At 53.6% G+C, this 19,050-nt stretch overlaps 1 protein-coding gene across 1 annotated transcript; it reads left to right on the forward strand.

The window, feature by feature from the left end:
* The first annotated feature begins 466 nt into the window (after positions 1 to 466).
* Positions 467 to 13,320, forward strand: Wnt6 (Wnt family member 6). Its single transcript, XM_005330482.4, has 4 exons — positions 467 to 848; positions 10,141 to 10,361; positions 10,572 to 10,906; positions 12,507 to 13,320. The coding sequence occupies exons 1-4, from the start codon at positions 769 to 771 to the stop codon at positions 12,966 to 12,968; spliced, it is 1,098 nt and encodes a 365-aa protein (XP_005330539.1). The 5' UTR covers positions 467 to 768; the 3' UTR covers positions 12,969 to 13,320.
* Positions 13,321 to 19,050: the final 5,730 nt, after the last annotated feature.

A 19,050-nucleotide genomic window follows, 5' to 3' on the forward strand; every position in this document is an offset into this window, starting at 1 on the left:
ACCCCTCCCGGAGCATCCCGCGCCCCAGGCCCACTTCCTCTCCTGGTCCCCGCCAGCACAGCATCTCCCTCTGCACAGCTCTCCGCCCCCCCAAACTCCTTCATTCCTGGGAAGTTTTCTCTCTTTACAGTCAACAAACCTGTCAAACGTCTCCCTTCAAGCCAGCCCCCCCTCCCTCAGCTCTTCTTCTTTCCTCCCTCTCTTACCCCTCTCTACTCTTCTTCCCCGCCCCTCCTTGCCCCCGACTCCTAACGGCCCGGGGCGGCGGGGGGCAGCCCGGAGAGGCGGGATGAGGGGGTGAGGCGGGCGGGTCCCGCAGCTAGGAGCGCGCTGCGGCCCCGCCCCGGCACCCGGCTCCCGCCCTCTGCTGCGCTCTGCGCTCGCCGCCCCGGGGCTCTCGCTCCCTCCCGAGAGTCCCGCCGCCTGACTGTCGCAACTGCCACCCCCACGGCCCCCCTGCCCCCCGCCCCCGCCCACGCCCGGGCCCCGTTCCCCTCCTACCCCCGCCCCCGGCTCTGATTTCTTCTCCCGAGCGAGCTCGGCAGGAGACTCAGGCACTGGCTGCCCGGTCCGCTCTCCGCCTCCGCCGCGCCCTCCTCGCCCGGGATGGGCCCCCCCGCCGCCGCCGCCGCCGCCGCCGGCGGAGCCATCGCCTCCAGACCGCCGCCTTAGTCGCTGAGCTCGTCCTGAAGCCCTGGCGGCCCAGCGCACCTACTCGTTCTGCAGCCTCGCCTGCTGCCCGCGCCTGCAGGCGATAGACAAGCCACGATGCTGCCGTCCGTGTCCTCCCTCCTCGGGCTGCTGTTGCTGTTACTCCTGTGTCCAGCGCACGTCGGCGGACTGTGGTGGTGAGTGCTGCATTGGGGCTGTCCCAGTGCGGCTCCGAACTCAGAGGGTGGGGATCCGTGGACCAGTCCAAGGGCTCCGCACTGTACTCCTGACTTTACGGACTTTATCTGCTCGCGGAACCCTGCTGCAGGACAGTGGCCTGGGGACCCTGGGCAAAGGTGCCTGGAGTTCTCCTCACGGTCTCCGCCGGGGGTGCCTTTTAAGTACCACTTTGACGTCCCCAACCCCTGGACACATTCTATTGTGTTTCCTCCTCCCCGGTCCTCCCCTCCCCCAAAGTACTGAGCTCAGTTCAGATCACTAAGAATTGGCGGGTAGGTAGGAAAGAGTTTCTGAGACCGAGATCTGTAATCAGAGATTTGAAGAAAAGAATGAGTGAGGAGGGTTCCGGAACTAGGGGAGGGGGGCTGGATATTGGGCGCTCCCTCCTCAGAGGAAAAAGGTGGGAAGGCAGAGAGTCAAACAGCTGCCCCTCTCCCCTCTTTGCCTACCAGCCCTCCAGCTTCCCTCTGTGCCTTCTTCAGCGTGGGCAGTAGTATAGAGGAAAGGAATGCAAAGGGGGAAACTGAGTCAGGACCCTGACTTTCTCTACTTTCTCCCCCTAACAAGGAAGAGAAAGAAAAGCAAGAAAGGGATCCAGGCCCCTGGCCCTTCCAGATATGAAGGTCATTGATTAAAAAATAAATAAATAAAAGTGCAGCCCAGGAGATGCGGGAGCCGGGAGGATCCTGGTGGAAGGGAGAGGGACCTGGTTTGCCAAGGAACAGGGGACATCTTCAAAGTCTTGGCATCTAGCCTTGGCCTAGGTAGAGCAGACACTAGCCAGCGAAGGTTGCGGGAGTTTTGAGCCTTGAGGGATGGGCAGGGCGAGGAAGGTGGATGCCCGCCTGGTCTGCTCAGAGATCGAAATCCTGAAGTCTCCCCCCCCCCCCACTACCCCTTTTCTTAAGTCTACGGAGCCTCAAACCCGCGGGGAATAGCTCAGCGTTTAGAGGGGAGGGATTTGGACAATAGTGCTAATGGATCATCCAATCCTAAGAAGGCAGAAGGTTCTCTATTTGCATATTACCAATTCATTGGTTGAACTCCCACACTCCAGTCCTCGCCCACCTCGCTGGTTTGGAAGGAGGGGTTAGGCAGGCAAATCCTCTCTTCTGGCGAGATAAAGTAGGATGCCCACACAGCGAGTTGCCAGCGGTTATCTCTTCCGTGATGCGGGAAAGACATCCCTCCTGGGTGTCAATAAGGGGGCAAACTGAGGATGATCATGGTCTCAATTGGGAACATGTGCTCTTTGATCCTAGTTTAGCACAATGCAGTAGCGCAGACAGACCTGAGATCTAATCTCAGCCATTAAATCAGTGATCTTGGGCAAGTCACTTTCCCTCCCAGTCCGGCAAGGTCTTAATTATAAAGTAGGGATAACGATCTTTCTACCTGGAAGGCTCGCTGGGAGGTTTAGTTGGGGAAATGATCTGACATTCAGAAATACCTTTCACAGCCCAGCTTCTCCAGGCCAAGGTCCCCAGGGGGCAAAAAATGTGATTAATTTAAATTCAAAATCTAGAGTCCCAATTAAAACTTAGTGAAGGGATCTCTCCTTTCTCAAACACACCTATCCTAACTCTGCCTTTTCTCGAGGTCTGGGGTCAGGGTTGTTCTCTGGTGGCAGTTGCCTTCCCTCTCCTCCCTTCTCATCTGTCAAATCGTTCTAATCCTTACAGTTAAAATTCCACTTTCCTCCATGAAATTGTCTCTCTGTCCTTCAGTTGCCTTCTCTTTGCTCCCAGTGCCCCAAGCATTGGGTAATTACTGCATTTTACAGACAACCATCTGCTGTGGGGTCTCTATCCTGCTCCTGGAAGTCAGAGTCTTTATATCTTTAGGTGCTGAAGATAGGTTTGTGGAATATTGTCAAACTGGTTGATTAGGTCTTTCCAGGGGTTGGTATCTGTGGGGGTTTCTTTGTTCAAGAGGGACTGCTGGGTGGAAGCCAAGAGGAGCTTGGTCCCTCAGAGACTGACCCTGAAGCTGGGATGCAGGGAGTGGGGGAGGAGCTGAGGAGGGCAGGTGTGGGAGAACACAGAGGCCTTCATGGCACAGCTGCAGGGTGAGCCGGGTGAAGAGTGAGGGGCCTGGGTGATAAGGTGGCTGAGAATGCCTCACTCAGAGGTGCCTCAGAGAGAGCCTGACCCTCCCACCTGCCTCAGCCCCCTCCCTCTCCTGGATTTCTGAAGATTCATTCCTTTGGTCTAAGCCTTGACTCCCATTCACTTGATCTTTCACTCTGCCTACTCCAGTCCCCACCCCACCTCACCACTGCCCTCCAAGGTCAGGTTTGGTGGGTGGTTAGGCTGGTGGGTGGGATCTGGCTCAGTAGTTGGCCTGAGGCTCTTCCTGTCCCTCCCAGCTCACTTTAGCTGGGAGCTTTCAGGTTGTTCTCCGATGTCCAGGACGCGCTCTGCTGGCCTTCTTCTCCTTACTTCTCAGGATGCTGGTCAGAGCTCCAAATGGTAGCCAGGAAAGCAGCAGGACCTACAGCAGCCACTCTGACATACCAGCAGTGGCCAGGCTGGGATCAAAGGGGCCTTGAGGACCTCTGAGTAGAAAGGAGGGTCTAGGCGGAGGGTGACTCAGGCCCTGAAATTGGCTCAGGGACCTGGCTTCAGGTTCCAAAGAAGTTTCCCTTCTGCTCTCCTTTCCTTTCTGCCTCCCCCTCCCCATCTCAATGCATGTATTCTGGACTCTGCTACCAGCTTTTTTCTATCCATCTTGTAACCATTATCTTTGTGAATCTCAGAATCCCAGATTCCAGGACATTGGCCAGGCTTTCTTGAGGTCATCTTGTCCAGCTCACTGCCTTCAGGCCATCCACCTTATGCTCTAGTACCAGTAGTCTGCAGAGTGGGATAGAGAAGGAGAGGCTCTGGCATCCTGGCTCACCAGCTCCCCCCTCTTACCCTGCTCCTCTCCTGCTCTCCCCCAGGAAGTTCTTCACAATGTCTGACCCATCTTTATTTATACCTTCAATCAGTAAATGTAGAAAAGAGCTCACTCTTATGGAAGTGCTAAATCAATCTCCCTTCTCTTTTCCTTTCTTCTTTCTGTTTTATTTTTTTCTCTGAAAGAGAAAACTAACTCCTCTTGTTCCACTAGGAAAAACACCACCCAGTCCCCTCCCACATCCCATCTTGCCTTCACCACCCCCACTTCACATATGGAAAGGAAACAGGCACCAGAGGCCTAGGATAGCCTCCTCTCTGGCTCCACAGGGAAGCAGGGAAAGACCTTGGCCTCTTCTAACACCCAAGTTTTCCAGCTGTCACCTCCACCCCAGGCCGAACCTGGCCACCCTTTCCAATTCTGTCTTAATCTGGGACCCCTGACCCTTCATGGTCAGTCCTGTTGCTGGCCCCTGCCAAGCTCCAGGGTCGGGTGGGATGGGGGTAGGGTGGCTATCCATTCCCCACTCCAGGCCTCCCGCCTTGGCAGCTTCCCCAAGGGAGACAATGAGGCTGTGAGCAGAAAAGGGCAGGGGCAGAAGGAGGCTGGCTTGATCCAGGCCAGAGCATGCCCTGGGCCCACCAGAGTCCTGGCACTGTGACATTTCCTGGGGGGTGCGGCCCTCCTGCCCCGTTCTCATCAGAAGAGAGGAGTTGGTGGGGGGAGGTCAGTGGGAGGCCTGCTCACCAGGGCCCAGCAAGGGGGATTCCAGAATGAACACTTTGATGGGGAAGTGCAGCTGTGGAAGGGATGAGGCAGGGCTGGGCAGGGCTGGCAGCCAGGCTGGGGGCCAGTAGAGCCAGAACACTAGGAAAAGACCTATCCTCTGCAACTGGTGAGAGTGGCTCCGGACCTCCATGCCCCAGCTGGAACGCCGGAAGAGTTGAGGGAGAAAATTCTGCCACGAGGTTTTCTGCCTGGTTCCATCAGCTCTGAGTCCTCTGTTTAAACTAGAAGTAGATCTAAAAGGAACTCGGAGATCATCTGGTCCAATATTCATGGTGGGACAGGACGCCCAGGGACAGGAGGTGACTTGCCCAGTGCCCCAGAATACTGGTAGCTGAGAGCTGGGGCTGAGAGTTTGCCTTCTGCTCAGCTCCGTCCTTGCGTGCAGTGGCAGGTGGGCATCAGGAAAGGGCCACAAGGCCTTTCACAGGCCCCTTTGCTCCCCTATCCACCCCCAGATGGGTGCTCCCCACCCTACTGGGGAGAGCAGAAGGTGTGCAACAGACTCCTCGGGCATCCACTAAGAGCCAGTCCACTGCTTTGCCTCCCAGAGCCATGACCAGTAGGAAACCCTTTTATATGGTGAGGTCTCTCAGGGAAGGCAAAGCCCAGGCCTCTCCAGGAGCCGTGAAGAGAGAGGCATTGAGGACAGACAGAGGGAACCAAATTGGGTCAGAGTGGAGGAGGGAAGGAATGGGGGTCACTGGTGGACAGTGGGGAGGCAGGGGTTAATGGAGCTGGGGCATCACTGGCTTTGATGTGGTAGTTGGGGTGGGGGTAGGGACTGGGGGAGGGGGAACAGTAATTACTGAGTTAGACAGAGCAGGACAGGACAGGCGGGCGGGCACAGGCCCGGCAGCCTCAGCAGCCGTCAGGCAACATTTTTCTGCCCCTTCTCCACCACCCACCTCCTCCACCTCCATACAGCCCCCACCCACAGCCCCAGGGCTCAGGGCTCCCTCTGCTGGCTCCTGGCAGGTGGGGTCAGTCTAGGGACCTTGGGGGGGGGGCGGGAAATACAGGAAGGCCTGCTGTGAGACCCTCCAGAGGAGGCTGGGCACCCATATGGACTGTGGGCCTTTTGGCCTCAATGATCCCATCAGGAGTGCTTGCTGAGGAAGAAGAGGGGCCCTAGAGGGTACTCAAATACCTGGGCAGGGCTGGATGAAGGAGGAGGTGATACAGATCCAGGCTGAGAAGTGAGGCAGGGAGTTGGAGAAAAGGGTGTTCTCAGGAAACCAAACAGACCACCTGCGCTGTGCAGACCCAAGAGTTAGATGAAGTGAATGGGATGACCAGAAGTCCTTGTCTCAATCCATCCTCTGGACAGGTCTTTGGCACAGGTAACCAGGCAAGGAGGTAGGCATTATTATTTACGTTTTCCAATTGAGGAAACAGGAGCAGAAGGGTAAGTTTTATCATCCACTCAACAAATACTAAGTACCAGCATCACATGTTGGGGACTCACTCAACCTCATAGAACAAGCAAATGGCAGAGCCCAGATCCCACCCCAAGTCTGATCAATCCCCAAAGCCCTGATGGGCCCTGCTGATGACACCATGTCCTTTGTGAGATTTTTGTCTTTTATGAGTTTTCTATCTAATTGAGAGATAAAACAAGCGAATTTGCTTGCAAACCAGTAAACACCCCCAGGTGAGTGACCGCTAGGACACTTGGGGTGATGAGGAGGTGGAGGGCAGGGACTCAGGGGAGGCTCCTCAGGGCCCAGTGGGTTCTGAGTTGAGCTTGGAGAGATGCTGGCAAGGATTTTGACGACTTAGGGGTACACAGATATTGGCTCTGAGTCTAGAAATTAAGTGGTATGGTCTGGATGGATTCAGAACCCTGCTAGGAGGAAGAGGCGTGGGGAGGAAGATGTGAGAGGCCACCTGGGGTCCTCCCATACCTCACAAAAGTCATTTCCTCCAACCTTGTTTAGATTTTTATGTCATCTAACTTTTCTTGCAGTGGGGAAACCTCCAGTGAGTGGCCAGGGCCTGACCCTTATCTGTGTAACAGGGGTGAGGTGGCTAGGGGTGGACTAGTTTCTTTGACCCTCTAAATAAAGGTGAAAAGATAAGTTGGAATCTAGAACCCTGGGGCTTCTGGAGCTTAGGTCTACAGAGGCTACCAGTAGAAACTGGCTGACCTCTGATAGCATCTTCCTGGGCATTGATCCTACCAACCATGGTCCATGGGAGAGAGACTTTAGTGTGATCCAAGTGGCCAAGCTCTTAGACCTTGATCCTTCTTGACTCAATACTGAATTATTTTAGGGACAAGCTCTTTTCTAGTAATGGTAGTTGATTAGAACTGCAGATTCTATATATTGAATATTCCTACCACCACTGCCCTCCAGACTCTAAGACATGCAAATTCCCCAAAGAAACATATATTTTCTGGGCTGATCCAGAGGCCCAAAAAACAGAGTTTAATCCAAATCTCCTGATGGGATCATTGAGGAAGCAGAAGGGAAGGAAGGAAGGAAGGAAGGAAGGAAGGAAGGAAGGAAGGAAGAAGGGACACTGGGGAGAGAGGCAGTTAGTCCTGGATCTGGAATCAAATGTTAAATTTGGGGGTGGGAGGATGAGGCTTTCCTTCTAATTCATTTTTCTGAAGCCCCAAGTGGGAACTGATCTGTTCAGAGTGGCTTAGCTCACACAGAGCTGGCAGAATTCAGGGTTCAGAAGCTCTGTACAGTGTTTTGCCTGGGGTGCCCCTGCCATGCCTCTTCTGTTTCATTTCCTATGTCTCTGGGATGGAAGCAAGGATGGGAAGGCAGGGAGTAAGTTGGTCCCTTGGGATTCTAGCTGCTATCACTGCCCATCCCGCCTCCTGACCAGCTCGTAAACAAGTCCAGTTCCCAGGAAGCCAGCCAACCCGGGAGCCAGACCCAAACCAGGAATGGCTCTGAGGCGGCCCCTGGACCTTGTGAAGGGCCAGCCCCATCTCCTGGAGGGCCCTGCCCTGAAGACTCCCCACGATTCCTCTCCTATCTCTAGCTCCTGGGAAGCAGACAAGGTCAAGAGGTTTCTGCCTTTCTCCCTTGCTTGTTCCCACTCCTTCCTGCCTTCCTAGGAGGAGGAGGAGGAGGAGGGAGAGGAGAGGGATGGGGCAGAGTGACCTTGGAAGATAAGTCCAGTCAACCTTGGGAATGGGAGTCAGCAAAGGGCAAGAGTGGGGGGGGGCTGGGAAACTTAGCAGCAGGGGCTGTGGAGAGTTCGCAGAGCCTCACCCAGCCAGTAGGAAAAAAAAAATATGTCAGGAAGTGAATCAGGAGCCATGAAATAACACATGCACAGTGGCCTGGGCTCAGGGGAGGATTTCCTCCTTGGGAAGATGGTCATTCATTTATTCAGAAACATGTATTAAATGGTATTCATTATTGTATTATATACTACATATGTTATTCATATGTAACATGATTCATAATATGCAAATTTTCATAGTTAACATTGGGGGTAAATAGAAATTAGGCATCTGAAAATCTGCTAGAGAAAGGAAAATGAGACTGTCATAATTTTCATAGTCTTAGCTGCTGACCCTGTATTAGCTATGCTGGAGGCTGCTCAGATTCTTTTTATAACGAGGTGAGATAGGTGAATGGAGAGAGGATAGATAAATTGATAGATGGGTAGATACATAGAGACTGATCAAATCTCCAGGGTCACTGGCATTAAGAACCAGCTTGGGATCTCCAGCTTTTGTCTACTCCCTTCTGCTCCGCCTGTCCCTTCTCTGGGATTGGGGAAAGAGAGGGGCTGGTGTTGGGCCGGTCCTAAGCTCAATGGAAGAGTTGTCTGGAGTAGAAATCTTTCCATTGAAAAGATAGTTCCTGAACTATCCCTGTGTGAGTAGGGATAATGACAGCAACCTAATCCTACCTGAGAGACAGAGGTAGATGATAGACAGATAGATAGATGGATAGATAGATAGATAGATCAAGCGATCATAGATAGAGTGTTAGGAAGCCTTAAAATACTGAGCTTACATATCTTCCTACAACACCTCATCCTTAGTGCTGAGTTCTACCTTAAGACCTAAATTCCTCTTGCTGCTATTTAAGATCATTACATCTCAGAACATGCCTGGGCAGCCTGTACTTGTGGAGCAAATGGGGACAGTGGGGCAGATATGTACTCAAGCAAAGCTGAAAAGTAGGTCACCTTGACCTTTCACCCATCTGCCATGATTCTCCTCTACATTTTCTCTGGAGACCCTTCTTCCCAACCAGTCTATCTCTGCCCTTTGCAGAGGGCTTTGGGATGGTCTCAAATTACCCTTCCAAGTGCTGTGTCCCCATATTTCTTTAAGACAAGGATCCCAGTTAAGTGTTCAAATAGGGGCCATTTGATTAAACGGGTTCCCCCCAGGTGTGAATTCTTGGCTGACAACCTATGGAAACTAAATGTCAGCTCTCTCCTCAGATGGAATGAAGGCAAGGGCGGAGGGATTTCTGAAAGTGTGTGGAACTTCCCTTGAGGTCTTTACCCACCAAGCCAAACACACCCCCATTGCCCAATTGGATATGTCACCCCAGGGCATAGGCCTTGGCTTGCTGCCATCCTGCTCTGGGAAAGCCACAGACCTTGGAGCTGAAGAAGAGTCAGTGTTACCTACTCTGCAGAAATGCTGCAGAGACTCGGTCCCTATTTCTTTCCTTCTGCTCTTCAATTCAGGGAAACGGAGGATATGGGGGTAGTTCTAGGCTCCCACCTTAGAGATCTAAGCCTACCTCTCCCGTTCTACAAAGGAGATACCTGGGTTAAACCTCCCCGGAGGTCCCTTCCCTAGCCATTCTAACATCTCATGACCCTCTATGGCCCTGGGATGGTGCCTCCCTTTCATTTGGTCTGTCCAACATATCCATCTTGTGGTCCACTAAGACCAGATCCTTCCTTGATGCTGTTTACTTTTCTTTGTGTGCCGTCTCTCCCCCTCCTCTCCTCTCTCTTCCCCTCTCCCTCTCTGTGCTAGAGATAAACCCAGGAGTGCTCTACCTCTGAACTACATACCCAGCCCTTTTTTAAATTGTTTATTTTGAAACAGGGTCTTGCTAAGTTGCCCAGGCTGGGCTTGAACTTGTGATTCTCTTGCCTTAGCCTCCCAAGAAGCTGGGATTACAGGTGTGTATTACCATACTGGCTCTTTGGTGTCTCTTTCTGATGTATGCTTTCTTTGACAGCCTTCTTGATCTTTCTTTTGCTAATTTCTTCCTTGTCTCCCTTTTGGGCTAGGCCTGTTGAATTTTAGCCTTGGCCTACCTTGTGCCAACTGCCTTCATCTTGAGTCACGTTCCCATAAGAATTTGTTAATTAAGATGTACACAGAAGGATGAGTGAGACTGCATCTTGCTCTTTAGCAATTTTCAGTCTAGAATGCAGTCAAGAGAGGACACAGACATGGTATGGTAAGGGAACCAGATAGGACAACCTTCATCTCAGCTGATAGGGAGGTACACCATAGCTCCTGGCTATGGGCTGAGTGGGGTTGGTCTCACTCTCTTCCAGGCTTGCTCTTTTCTGAGTTACTCCCCTGACCTGCTGTTTTATGATCCCCAGGGCTGTGGGCAGCCCCTTGGTCATGGACCCCACCAGCATCTGCAGGAAGGCACGACGACTGGCAGGGCGGCAGGCTGAGTTGTGCCAGGCTGAGCCAGAAGTGGTAGCAGAGTTAGCCCGGGGCGCCCGGCTTGGGGTGCGAGAGTGCCAGTTCCAGTTCCGCTTCCGACGTTGGAACTGCTCCAGCCACAGCAAAGCCTTTGGGCGCATCCTGCAGCAGGGTCAGTGTGGGGAGATGGCCTGGTGGGAGAGGGGCTGCTTCCTCTCTGCTGGAAAGCTGGAGGAGAGGGGAGAAGTTTGGGGGAGGATGCCTGAGTCCGACCTCCCCGCTGATCTTGGGCTCCCTGGCCCACCTTGCCCCTCCACACCCTGCATAGACCCTGTCTCCCAGGCCTCTCCCTGCCACTTGACTGTCCCTCCTTCATCCACAGACATTAGGGAGACCGCCTTCGTTTTTGCAATTACGGCTGCTGGCGCCAGCCACGCGGTCACACAGGCCTGTTCCATGGGCGAGCTGCTGCAGTGTGGCTGCCAGGCCCCCCGGGGTCGGGCCCCGCCTCGGCCCTCCAGCCTGCCTGGCACCCCAGGGCCCCCTGCACCCGCAGGCTCCCCAGACGCCACCGCTGCCTGGGAGTGGGGAGGCTGTGGTGACGACGTGGACTTTGGGGATGAGAAGTCCAGGCTCTTTATGGATGCCCGACACAAGCGGGGACGAGGAGACATCCGAGCGTTGGTGCAACTACACAACAATGAGGCAGGCCGGCTGGTGCGTATGGGGAGGGGTGTGCACGGGGTCAGTGTGGAAATGGTGTGCTGGCGAGTACAGTGTGGGTGGCAGCATGTTTATGGAAGTGTGGGCGTGAGTGAAGAGTGTCGGTGAAGGAGTGTGTTGGTGAGAGTGAACAGGACAGAGGAGGCACTTGGGAAGGTTGGGAGGGACATGGATGCCTGTGGAAGGTGAGAGGAGAGGTGTCCAATCCAGAAGTGGACAGGGCTTCGGAGGGCCTGAGGCTGGCTGATAACTCAGAGAACAGCAACCAGGGTCTTTAGGAACCCAAGGTGGGAGAGGACCTCTGACACAAGACAGGTGAGGCAAAGCTGGGGTGGGTAGAGATCTGGATGCCAGGTCAGGAGCAAGAGAAGGAGACAAAGACGGAGGATGGAAGCAAGAATCGAAGCAGGGACAAAGGTATGGGGTCTGGAGGCAGGGAAGTGAGGGAGGCCCAGAAAGGACCCAGAGCAGGCTGGAAGGGAAAGCAGGTTTGGAAAGGAGTGAAGGACCAGAGGCCCAACCTGGCAGAGGGAGGAAGGGGTCAGGTGGAGGCCTGGAAAGCTCTGTTTCTGGGCATTCCAACAGGTTGCCCAGTAACCCCAGATCAGGTCTCACAAGCTCAGAGCCATGGCAGCCCCACCCTACTATTCCCCCTCTGCTGTGAAGAGGGTCCCAGGACTATTGTTGAGGGATAAGAAACCTACCTGGGTCGGATGGTTCTAGAAGTAGGGCAGGTGAGGGTCAGGGAGAGAGAGGTCACACAAATCTGTAGGTCAAGTTAGCCCCTGACCTCTGAGCTTTACAGTTGATTTTCATGGGCCATCTGACTGGTACATGTGGGATTATGGCTCTTAGACCCCAGCCTCAGACCAAACAACAAAGAAGAGGGAAGCCTCCTTGGTTCTGTTCTCAGTAGTGTATTCACTGGGGCCCTCCTGCGTCCTGTGCCCCAATCCTAGAGTGTTCTAGGGAAACACACACACACACACACACACACACACACACACACACACACACACACACACTGTGCGTCCCTTAGGGTTCCAGCCTGAGGCATTGGGCAGGGAAGGAGGAGGGGGCCAGGAGAGGAATGTCCGGACAGGCCCGCATACCTGTCAGGAGGGTTGGGAGGGGTGGTGGGGACAGACGCCCAGGCGGGCTCTGTGTCTGCTCAGCCCAGCCTGGGGCCCTGAGAGGCTGGAATGAGAAGGCCAGGTTGGCAGGAAGGCTAAGCTTCCACAGCTGCCCCCTCTCCCCGCCTCTCCCCTTTTCCAGTGAGAATTTCACCCTTGGCGTCTGTCCATTCTGCTTTCTCCCTGGCTTTGGACGCTGGAATCTCTATGGAACTTACTGTCCCCCCAATTTCCACTTCTCTTACTTCTCCGTCCTGTCATTCTTCCTCTCGCTTCTCGCTGAGCTGTCGCTTCCTCAATTTTCTCCTCCTCGCTTGGCATTCTCCCTTTTTAAATTGTTTTTTAATCCTCCATTCGGTTCACACCTCCTGCCCCCAATCTTTTTTCTGTCTTTCTTATGGGCCTTTCTTTCCCCGCCCCGTGCCCCTCATTTGTCCCCATCCCTCCCCTGCTCCCCTCAGGCCGTGCGGAGCCACACGCGCACCGAATGCAAGTGCCACGGACTGTCCGGCTCCTGCGCACTGCGCACCTGCTGGCAGAAGCTGCCCCCGTTCCGCGAGGTGGGAGCGCGGCTGCTGGAGCGCTTCCACGGCGCCTCACGAGTCATGGGCACCAACGACGGCAAGGCTCTACTGCCCGCGGTTCGCACGCTCAAGCCGCCAGGCCGCGCCGACCTCCTGTACGCCGCGGATTCGCCAGACTTCTGTGCCCCCAACCGGCGCACCGGCTCGCCAGGCACTCGCGGCCGTGCCTGCAACAGCAGTGCCCCGGACCTCAGTGGCTGCGATCTATTGTGCTGCGGCCGTGGGCACCGCCAAGAGAGCGTACAGCTCGAGGAGAACTGCCTGTGCCGCTTCCACTGGTGCTGCGTGGTGCAGTGCCACCGCTGCCGCGTGCGCAAGGAGCTCAGCCTCTGCCTCTGATCCGCTGCCCAGCTCACCATTTACGCAGAGCCGCCTTTCGCCTTTCGGCACCAGCAGGACCTCTGGGCTCCAGTAGGGAGCGCTGCCTGAGCCTAGCCTTTCCTTGGGAAATTCCACCTCCCAGGCTTAGGGAAATTGGAGACAGTGGCCTGGGGTATGCATCCGCCCACGAAGGCCAAGTGCGCCGGACGGATTCTGGAGAGGCGCTCTGGGAGTTTCTGGGGGAGTCTATACAAACCCTCTAGGTGGAAACCAAAAAGGCGGTCTCTAGGCCTCTGGAGAGGGGCTCCTCAGAACCACTGGCCATGGGATGGATGGGTGAGTTTAGCATCAATAAAGATATTTAAACCAATAGGACTAGATGCATGGTTTGAGAGGAGGACTTGCCTCCCTCAGGCTGCCAGAAGGCTCGAGAAGGAGTGTGTAAAGGGAGATGGTTTTGATGGAACTAGCATCTTAAAGGTTGTCACCTGGGTACCTGTATCCTCTGCCACCGTATTGGACTCTCCTGGAAATCCTGAACCTTCACACTTTTACCCTTTTTGTCTCACAATGGGAGCCTCCACTTTAAAGGGACGAGAAGGTCCAGGAAAGGGAGACAAGAAGCCTCTGGTGTGCTCTGCTCTGGGGCCAGCCCTGTCCATCATATTTAGGCATTGTGTTTATTTCTGTGGCCCCTGAGGAATTCAAGGGTAGGCTTTTGGGGCCAGCCAAATCCATGAGATTAAAGCAGTTTATCAACTGTAGAATATGATGAAACTAGGTGATTAGCAACACCAGCTTCTTCTGTGGTCAAAACTAACCTTACCCCTATTAGCACTGAAAAGACTGCCCACACATTTCTAGTCCTGCTTGGAGGGGAAAAGAGTTTTTTCTTGGCACCCAACCACACCACCTTCCTTCTGGCTCCTTTGAAAGTTGGGGGTAAAGGGATGTGAGCAGTTCTGGAGAAACCTGGGGGAATTGTGGGTATTTGAAGTCCTCACTTTCCCCCGTCCAAATAATGCAATGTAGGACAAAGGATGAGCTTTGCATTCAAGAGCTCTGAGTTTGAAGCTGCAACTGCTTAGTTTATAACATAGGCTAACCTAGCCTCAGTTTATGTGCCTATAAACAATGGGAATATCACCCCATTTCAATTATCCCTTGCTGCATAATGAACAATTCCAAAGAAATTACTTCTCAGGATTCTTCAGGTCAGACATTCTTTGGAACTCAGGTGGGTGGTTCTGCTCCATATGGTAGGCCCTCAGGTTGGGGGCTGAGCTGGGCTGGACTGCCTAAGAGTCTTCCTTCCCATATCTAGGGCCTCAGAGCTTCTTTTAGTATTCTTTTGATGTGACTGTCTTGGGCTTCCTCCCAGCATGGTGGCCTTAGGGTTACTCAGATTTCTTACATAAGGCTTGCTTTCTAAGAGAGGGTGTCAAATTAGAAGCAGAAATTGTGTCTTCTTAAAGTCCAGAATCACTGGCACTCTGTATCGGTCACAGTAAGTCATAGAACCAGCCAAAATTGAAGGGGGGGGGGCGGCAGCAAACAGACTCCACCTTTTAATAGGAAACATGGCAAAGAATTTGCAGCCATCACAATACATCCAAAACAGTTGCCTGGAAGGCTTTTATTTATTTTCTTTAGATAGAAAAAACACTTAGTTCAGCTTTTTTCCTTTTTTTTTCTTTCTTTCTTTTTTTTTTTTTTTGGTGGGGCGGGGGGTGGTACCAGGAATTGAACTCAGGGACTCTTGACCACTGAGCCACATCCCCAGCCCTATTTTGTATTTTATTTAGAAACAGGGTCTCACTGAGTTGCTTAGCATCTTGCTTTTTGCTGAGGCTGGCTTTGAACTTGCAATCCTCCTGTCTCAGCCTCCCAGGCTGCTGGGATTACAGGCATGCTCCACTGCACCCAGCTTAATACAGCATTTGATGCATAATAATTTCCTTGAAACTTGCATTTAAGAAATGGTAGCTACTGTGAAAATGGGAATAGAGAATTTATGCTTTGCAGATATTAGCCAGGTCCTGGAGCTGGGGGGTGTGGCTGAGCCCTTGCCTAGCCTATCATGCAAGAGACCCTGGGTCCAATGGAGGAGGAGGAGGAGGAGGAGGAGAAAAAAAAGGGAGGAAGAAGTCTATCAAGTACAGGCTCTGATTGCAAGTGAGAAAACTAACTTTTAGATTAGGCTAAAGGGAGTTAAAGAATGGAAAATCCATCAAGTCTGAATTTAAGCACAGCTGAGCCCAGGGGCTCAAATGGTGTCATAGGTCTCTCATCTCATCAGTCCCCTTCCTCCAGCATCTGCTGTTTCTGCGTATCTCTGCTTCTGTTTGCATACTGCCCTCATCCTCCCCTGCACCCTTTCTCTAATATCACAGCTCTCCTAAAGCTGGGGGTCCAAAAAAGAATAGCCTTCCCAGTTATCCCCAGGAGAAATCCCAAGGAAGACCCTGCCTAGTTGAGCCTAGTCATTTGCCTGACTGAACCAATAACAGTGTCCATGGAGATGTAGTACCATGACTGGGGTTGACAGCCCCCTACGACCACTGAGAGGAGAGCAGAGTTCTTCAAGTGGTACAGAAGGAAGGGGTCCTCATCCTGGATGTGAAGAACCCTAGCCATGGCTTCCAGTACATCCACCATTCCCCCAAAGTGCCTCTGCATCCACTCTGTGATCTAGCCAGGCTCAGGCTTCCAGTTTTACAGTGACAGGGTGTTGAAGGAGGGTGTGCAGCAGGCTGTGGTGGGAAGGAAGGGGCATCTGGTATTCTTTCCTGCCAGCTTCCTCAGATCAAATGCCTGGGATTTGGGAAAAGGTCGTGGAGAATTTAGACACATAACCTCTCAACCAAAGTAGGCTCAGTCAACTTTCCCAGGAGAAGAGTGGAACTGGCATTCGGGCCACACCAAAGAGAAATGAGGCTTCCTGAGTGGCAGTGATTATAATTCACAGCTCTGCCTTCCCCAGAGCTCTACACCGCACTTTTTAATCTCCTGCACCTCTCTCATAGACCACCAGGGGGCAGGCAGCGCCCAGCTTCCCTATTAACAAGGACAGACCCAAGGAGCAGGACATCTGGGGAACTGAAAGCCCTTGGCAGAACTAGAAGGAAGCAGGAGACCTATGGACATCTTAGGTCAAGCTGCCAGTGTTCCAGATTGTCTGGGACCTATGGGCTTGCCAGACCTAGGGCTGGGATGCCAGTCTCCCAGTCTCTACTGTTGCCTGGACCTGGTGGTGAGATGGGTTGGGGTGATGCTGGGTATCTTTCTCCATGATACCACAGAAGGAAATTTGGGACAGTGGCATGAACCAATACTATCACAAGCAGGTTGAAAGTAATTCCAAGGAACTCGTACAACATAGTGAAAAAGACCTAGTTTACAAGCTTAACTTTGGTTGGTCAGTTAACCTATCTGAGTCTCAGTCTTTCCATCACAAAATAGGGCTTCTTAGCACATTGTGAGAGTTCACTGCAATCTGTAAACTGCTAGTCAACTGTCAGTGGCCCATTTTCTGCAACCAAGCTAGCAGGGGTCTGGAAGCTGTTTCCTGTGACTGGTGACAGTGAAGCCTCAGGAAGCACCATTGGGATAATTAGTCTAGTTCTCTTCAAGCCCAGAGATGGCTCTGTGTTCTGCACTGTTGCCTGGGAAGGGGTCAGAAGCAGAACTTGGAAGTGCCCCCGACACCACATTTGCTCACCCAGCTGCTCAGCCCCAGGCACAGTCAAGGTCCCCTGCTGGCTGAGTGGCGTGGGACACGTGGTACTGGGGAGATGGGGGAAGATCAGAGAGGCACCCCAGATGTTTGCGTGACCACACCAGGAAAAGGCAAAATGCAGGCATATGAGTAAAGAAGCCTGGTAGAAGACCCAGGATCAGCCTGAGGCCAAGGACTCTGAAAACATCTCCCTTTCCCTTCAATGGCCAAACTTTAGGAGCTTGGGAAGATGGGAGCAGCAAACTCCCCCCGGCCTAGCTGAGTTCTGGGCAACAGGACAAAGAGCCCCCTTATCGATCTGGGGATCCTTCCCTCTCTTCACCAAGACAAAATTTTACAACTGATCAAGGGGACTGGATTGGGTCAGGCTGGGGCTGTGAGGGTTCCACCTGTTCTCACCCTCGTGCCTCCCTTTCCTCAAGCTCCTCCAGAGCAGCCACAGCTGGAACCATTCTCCAAGCTGCCTTTGATCCTCCGTGCCCCCCCCACCCCCAGTGGCCCTGTAATTGTGGTCTCAGGCAGCGGCTGCGGGGGCTGGGGCTGGGCTGAGGGCCAGGGCTCAGGGCAGGGCGAGGGTGGGGACTGGGGGCTGCTGATAGGGGCTTGGCCATGGCGTGGAGCATACAGGGCTGGGCCTCAGTTACACACTCTCTCTGGGCCTCATCTACCTACAGGTCAAGGCCTTGTGCTCACATACAACACAACACATCCTTGGACTGAGGAGGGGTGCCCCAGATTTGGGCACTCCTAGACATCAGGCCTGAGCTGTGCCAGGAGCAAGATCTTGAGAATCAGTATTTGCCTCCTGGGGTTTTCAAAGAAAAGGTCTTTCTCCTTTGTACCTCCATATTTCATGGATAGTGGAGGTGGCAGGGCACAAAGAGACCTTCGCTCATCAGAGGCAGGCCAAAGGGGGGGGAAATCAGCTGCTCAACCAGGTCAGCAGCATTTCCCAAAGGTGCCCCACCAAAACACTTGGGTTAGGGTGAGACATGCAGACCCAGAGCCCTTGGGCCTGGAAAGGCTGGTTCCGTCACACGGGGTCTGGAGTCTGTACTTTTTTTTTTTTTTTTTTGGTACCAGGCATTGAACTCAGGGGCACTTTTCCACTGAGCCCCATCTCCAGCCTTTTTTATATTTTATTTAGAGACAGGGTCTCCTCACTAAGTTGCCTCACTAAATTGGTGGGATTGACTTTACTTGCGATCCTGATCCTCCTGTCTCAGCCTCCTGAGTTGCTTCACTGACCCCAGTGGCCCCCCTCAGAGGAGACAGGGTGCATCAAGCATGGGAAACACTAGTGTGAGCACTGGGCAGGGAACAAGGAGGTCTGTAGCCTAAGGGTGGTCTTGTCGCCTGCATTGTGTTGGGCCTGTTCTGAAACCTTTCTGGGCCTCAGTTTTCCCAACAGCTAATGGGAGCTTGACCCCCTGCCACCTGCAAAGCCCTCTCCCACCTTGGGCTCCTGTTCCTTCCTGTGTTGAGAGTAGTCTTACCCAGCCCCTACCTCCTTTCCAAACTGTAGTCCCAAGCAGTCCCTATCCCTGTCCCCACAGCATGGTGGGGGAGAGTGGGGAGGACAGGGGGTGGCTAGGGTCAAACCAGGCTCTGGCTGACGCAGTCTGCTTCCTGCCCGGGGCTGTTTTCCTGCTGTCCAGCCAGACTGCTCCCCCATTGCCCCACCCCCACCCCCAGCAGCCTCCAGCCCTTAATTCCTGACAGCTGCAGTGGCTGCCGGCAGAGATTGGGGGGCGGGGAGGGAGTGTGTGCCGTCAGCCTGCTGTTGCTCAGGCCACCCCCACCACCTGACAGTGTGGGGACAGGAACACCCCTCCTCTCTCTTCCAATTCCCCCAGGATGGGCAATTCCAGGAATGGGCCCCTTTTGTCTCTGAGCCCAGAGGCTCCAGCAGTTCTGTCTCTAAGCCAGGAGGGGCTCTCTTCAGAAAGAGGGGGCACTGGGTGGAAGGGGTGTGTATGTGTAGAGTGGGAAGCTTGTGCCCACTTTACAGAGGAAGATGTGGAGGCCACAGCAGGAGTAGGAAGTATCAGGGCCCAGATCAGAACCAGAAACAGAAACCACAGACTCTTCCCCCAGCTCTCTGGTTTTCAGGCCCTTGCCTGGGCCAAACACACTTGCCCCATATGAGGAGGGGCCTGGTGTTCAGCCAGAGCCCGGAGGAAAAAAAGTGGTCCCAGAGGGCCATGTGTGGACAGGGCCAGGGCACACTCAGAGCATCAGTAGGCACAGGCAAGCAACACTCAGTGTAGGGGCCACAGCTGCTGTGCTGGGAGTCACGAGAACTGAATTCAGTTCCCATTGTTCCACTAATAAGCTGTGTTACCTTAAGGAAGTCATGAC

The sequence above is a fragment of the Ictidomys tridecemlineatus genome, chromosome 7 (assembly GCF_052094955.1).
Source record: "Ictidomys tridecemlineatus isolate mIctTri1 chromosome 7, mIctTri1.hap1, whole genome shotgun sequence".
Taxonomy (NCBI): Eukaryota; Metazoa; Chordata; class Mammalia; order Rodentia; family Sciuridae; genus Ictidomys; species Ictidomys tridecemlineatus.

Excerpts from the sequence above, each read along its gene's own strand:
- Wnt6 (XM_005330482.4), top strand. The coding sequence starts at position 769 with ATGCTGCCGTCCGTGTCCTCCCTCCTCGGGCTGCTGTTGCTGTTACTC. Across the intron at positions 849-10,140 it reads CACGTCGGCGGACTGTGGTG|GGCTGTGGGCAGCCCCTTGG; the intron begins GTGAGTGCTGCA and ends TATGATCCCCAG. Across the intron at positions 10,362-10,571 it reads TGGGCGCATCCTGCAGCAGG|ACATTAGGGAGACCGCCTTC; the intron begins GTCAGTGTGGGG and ends CTTCATCCACAG.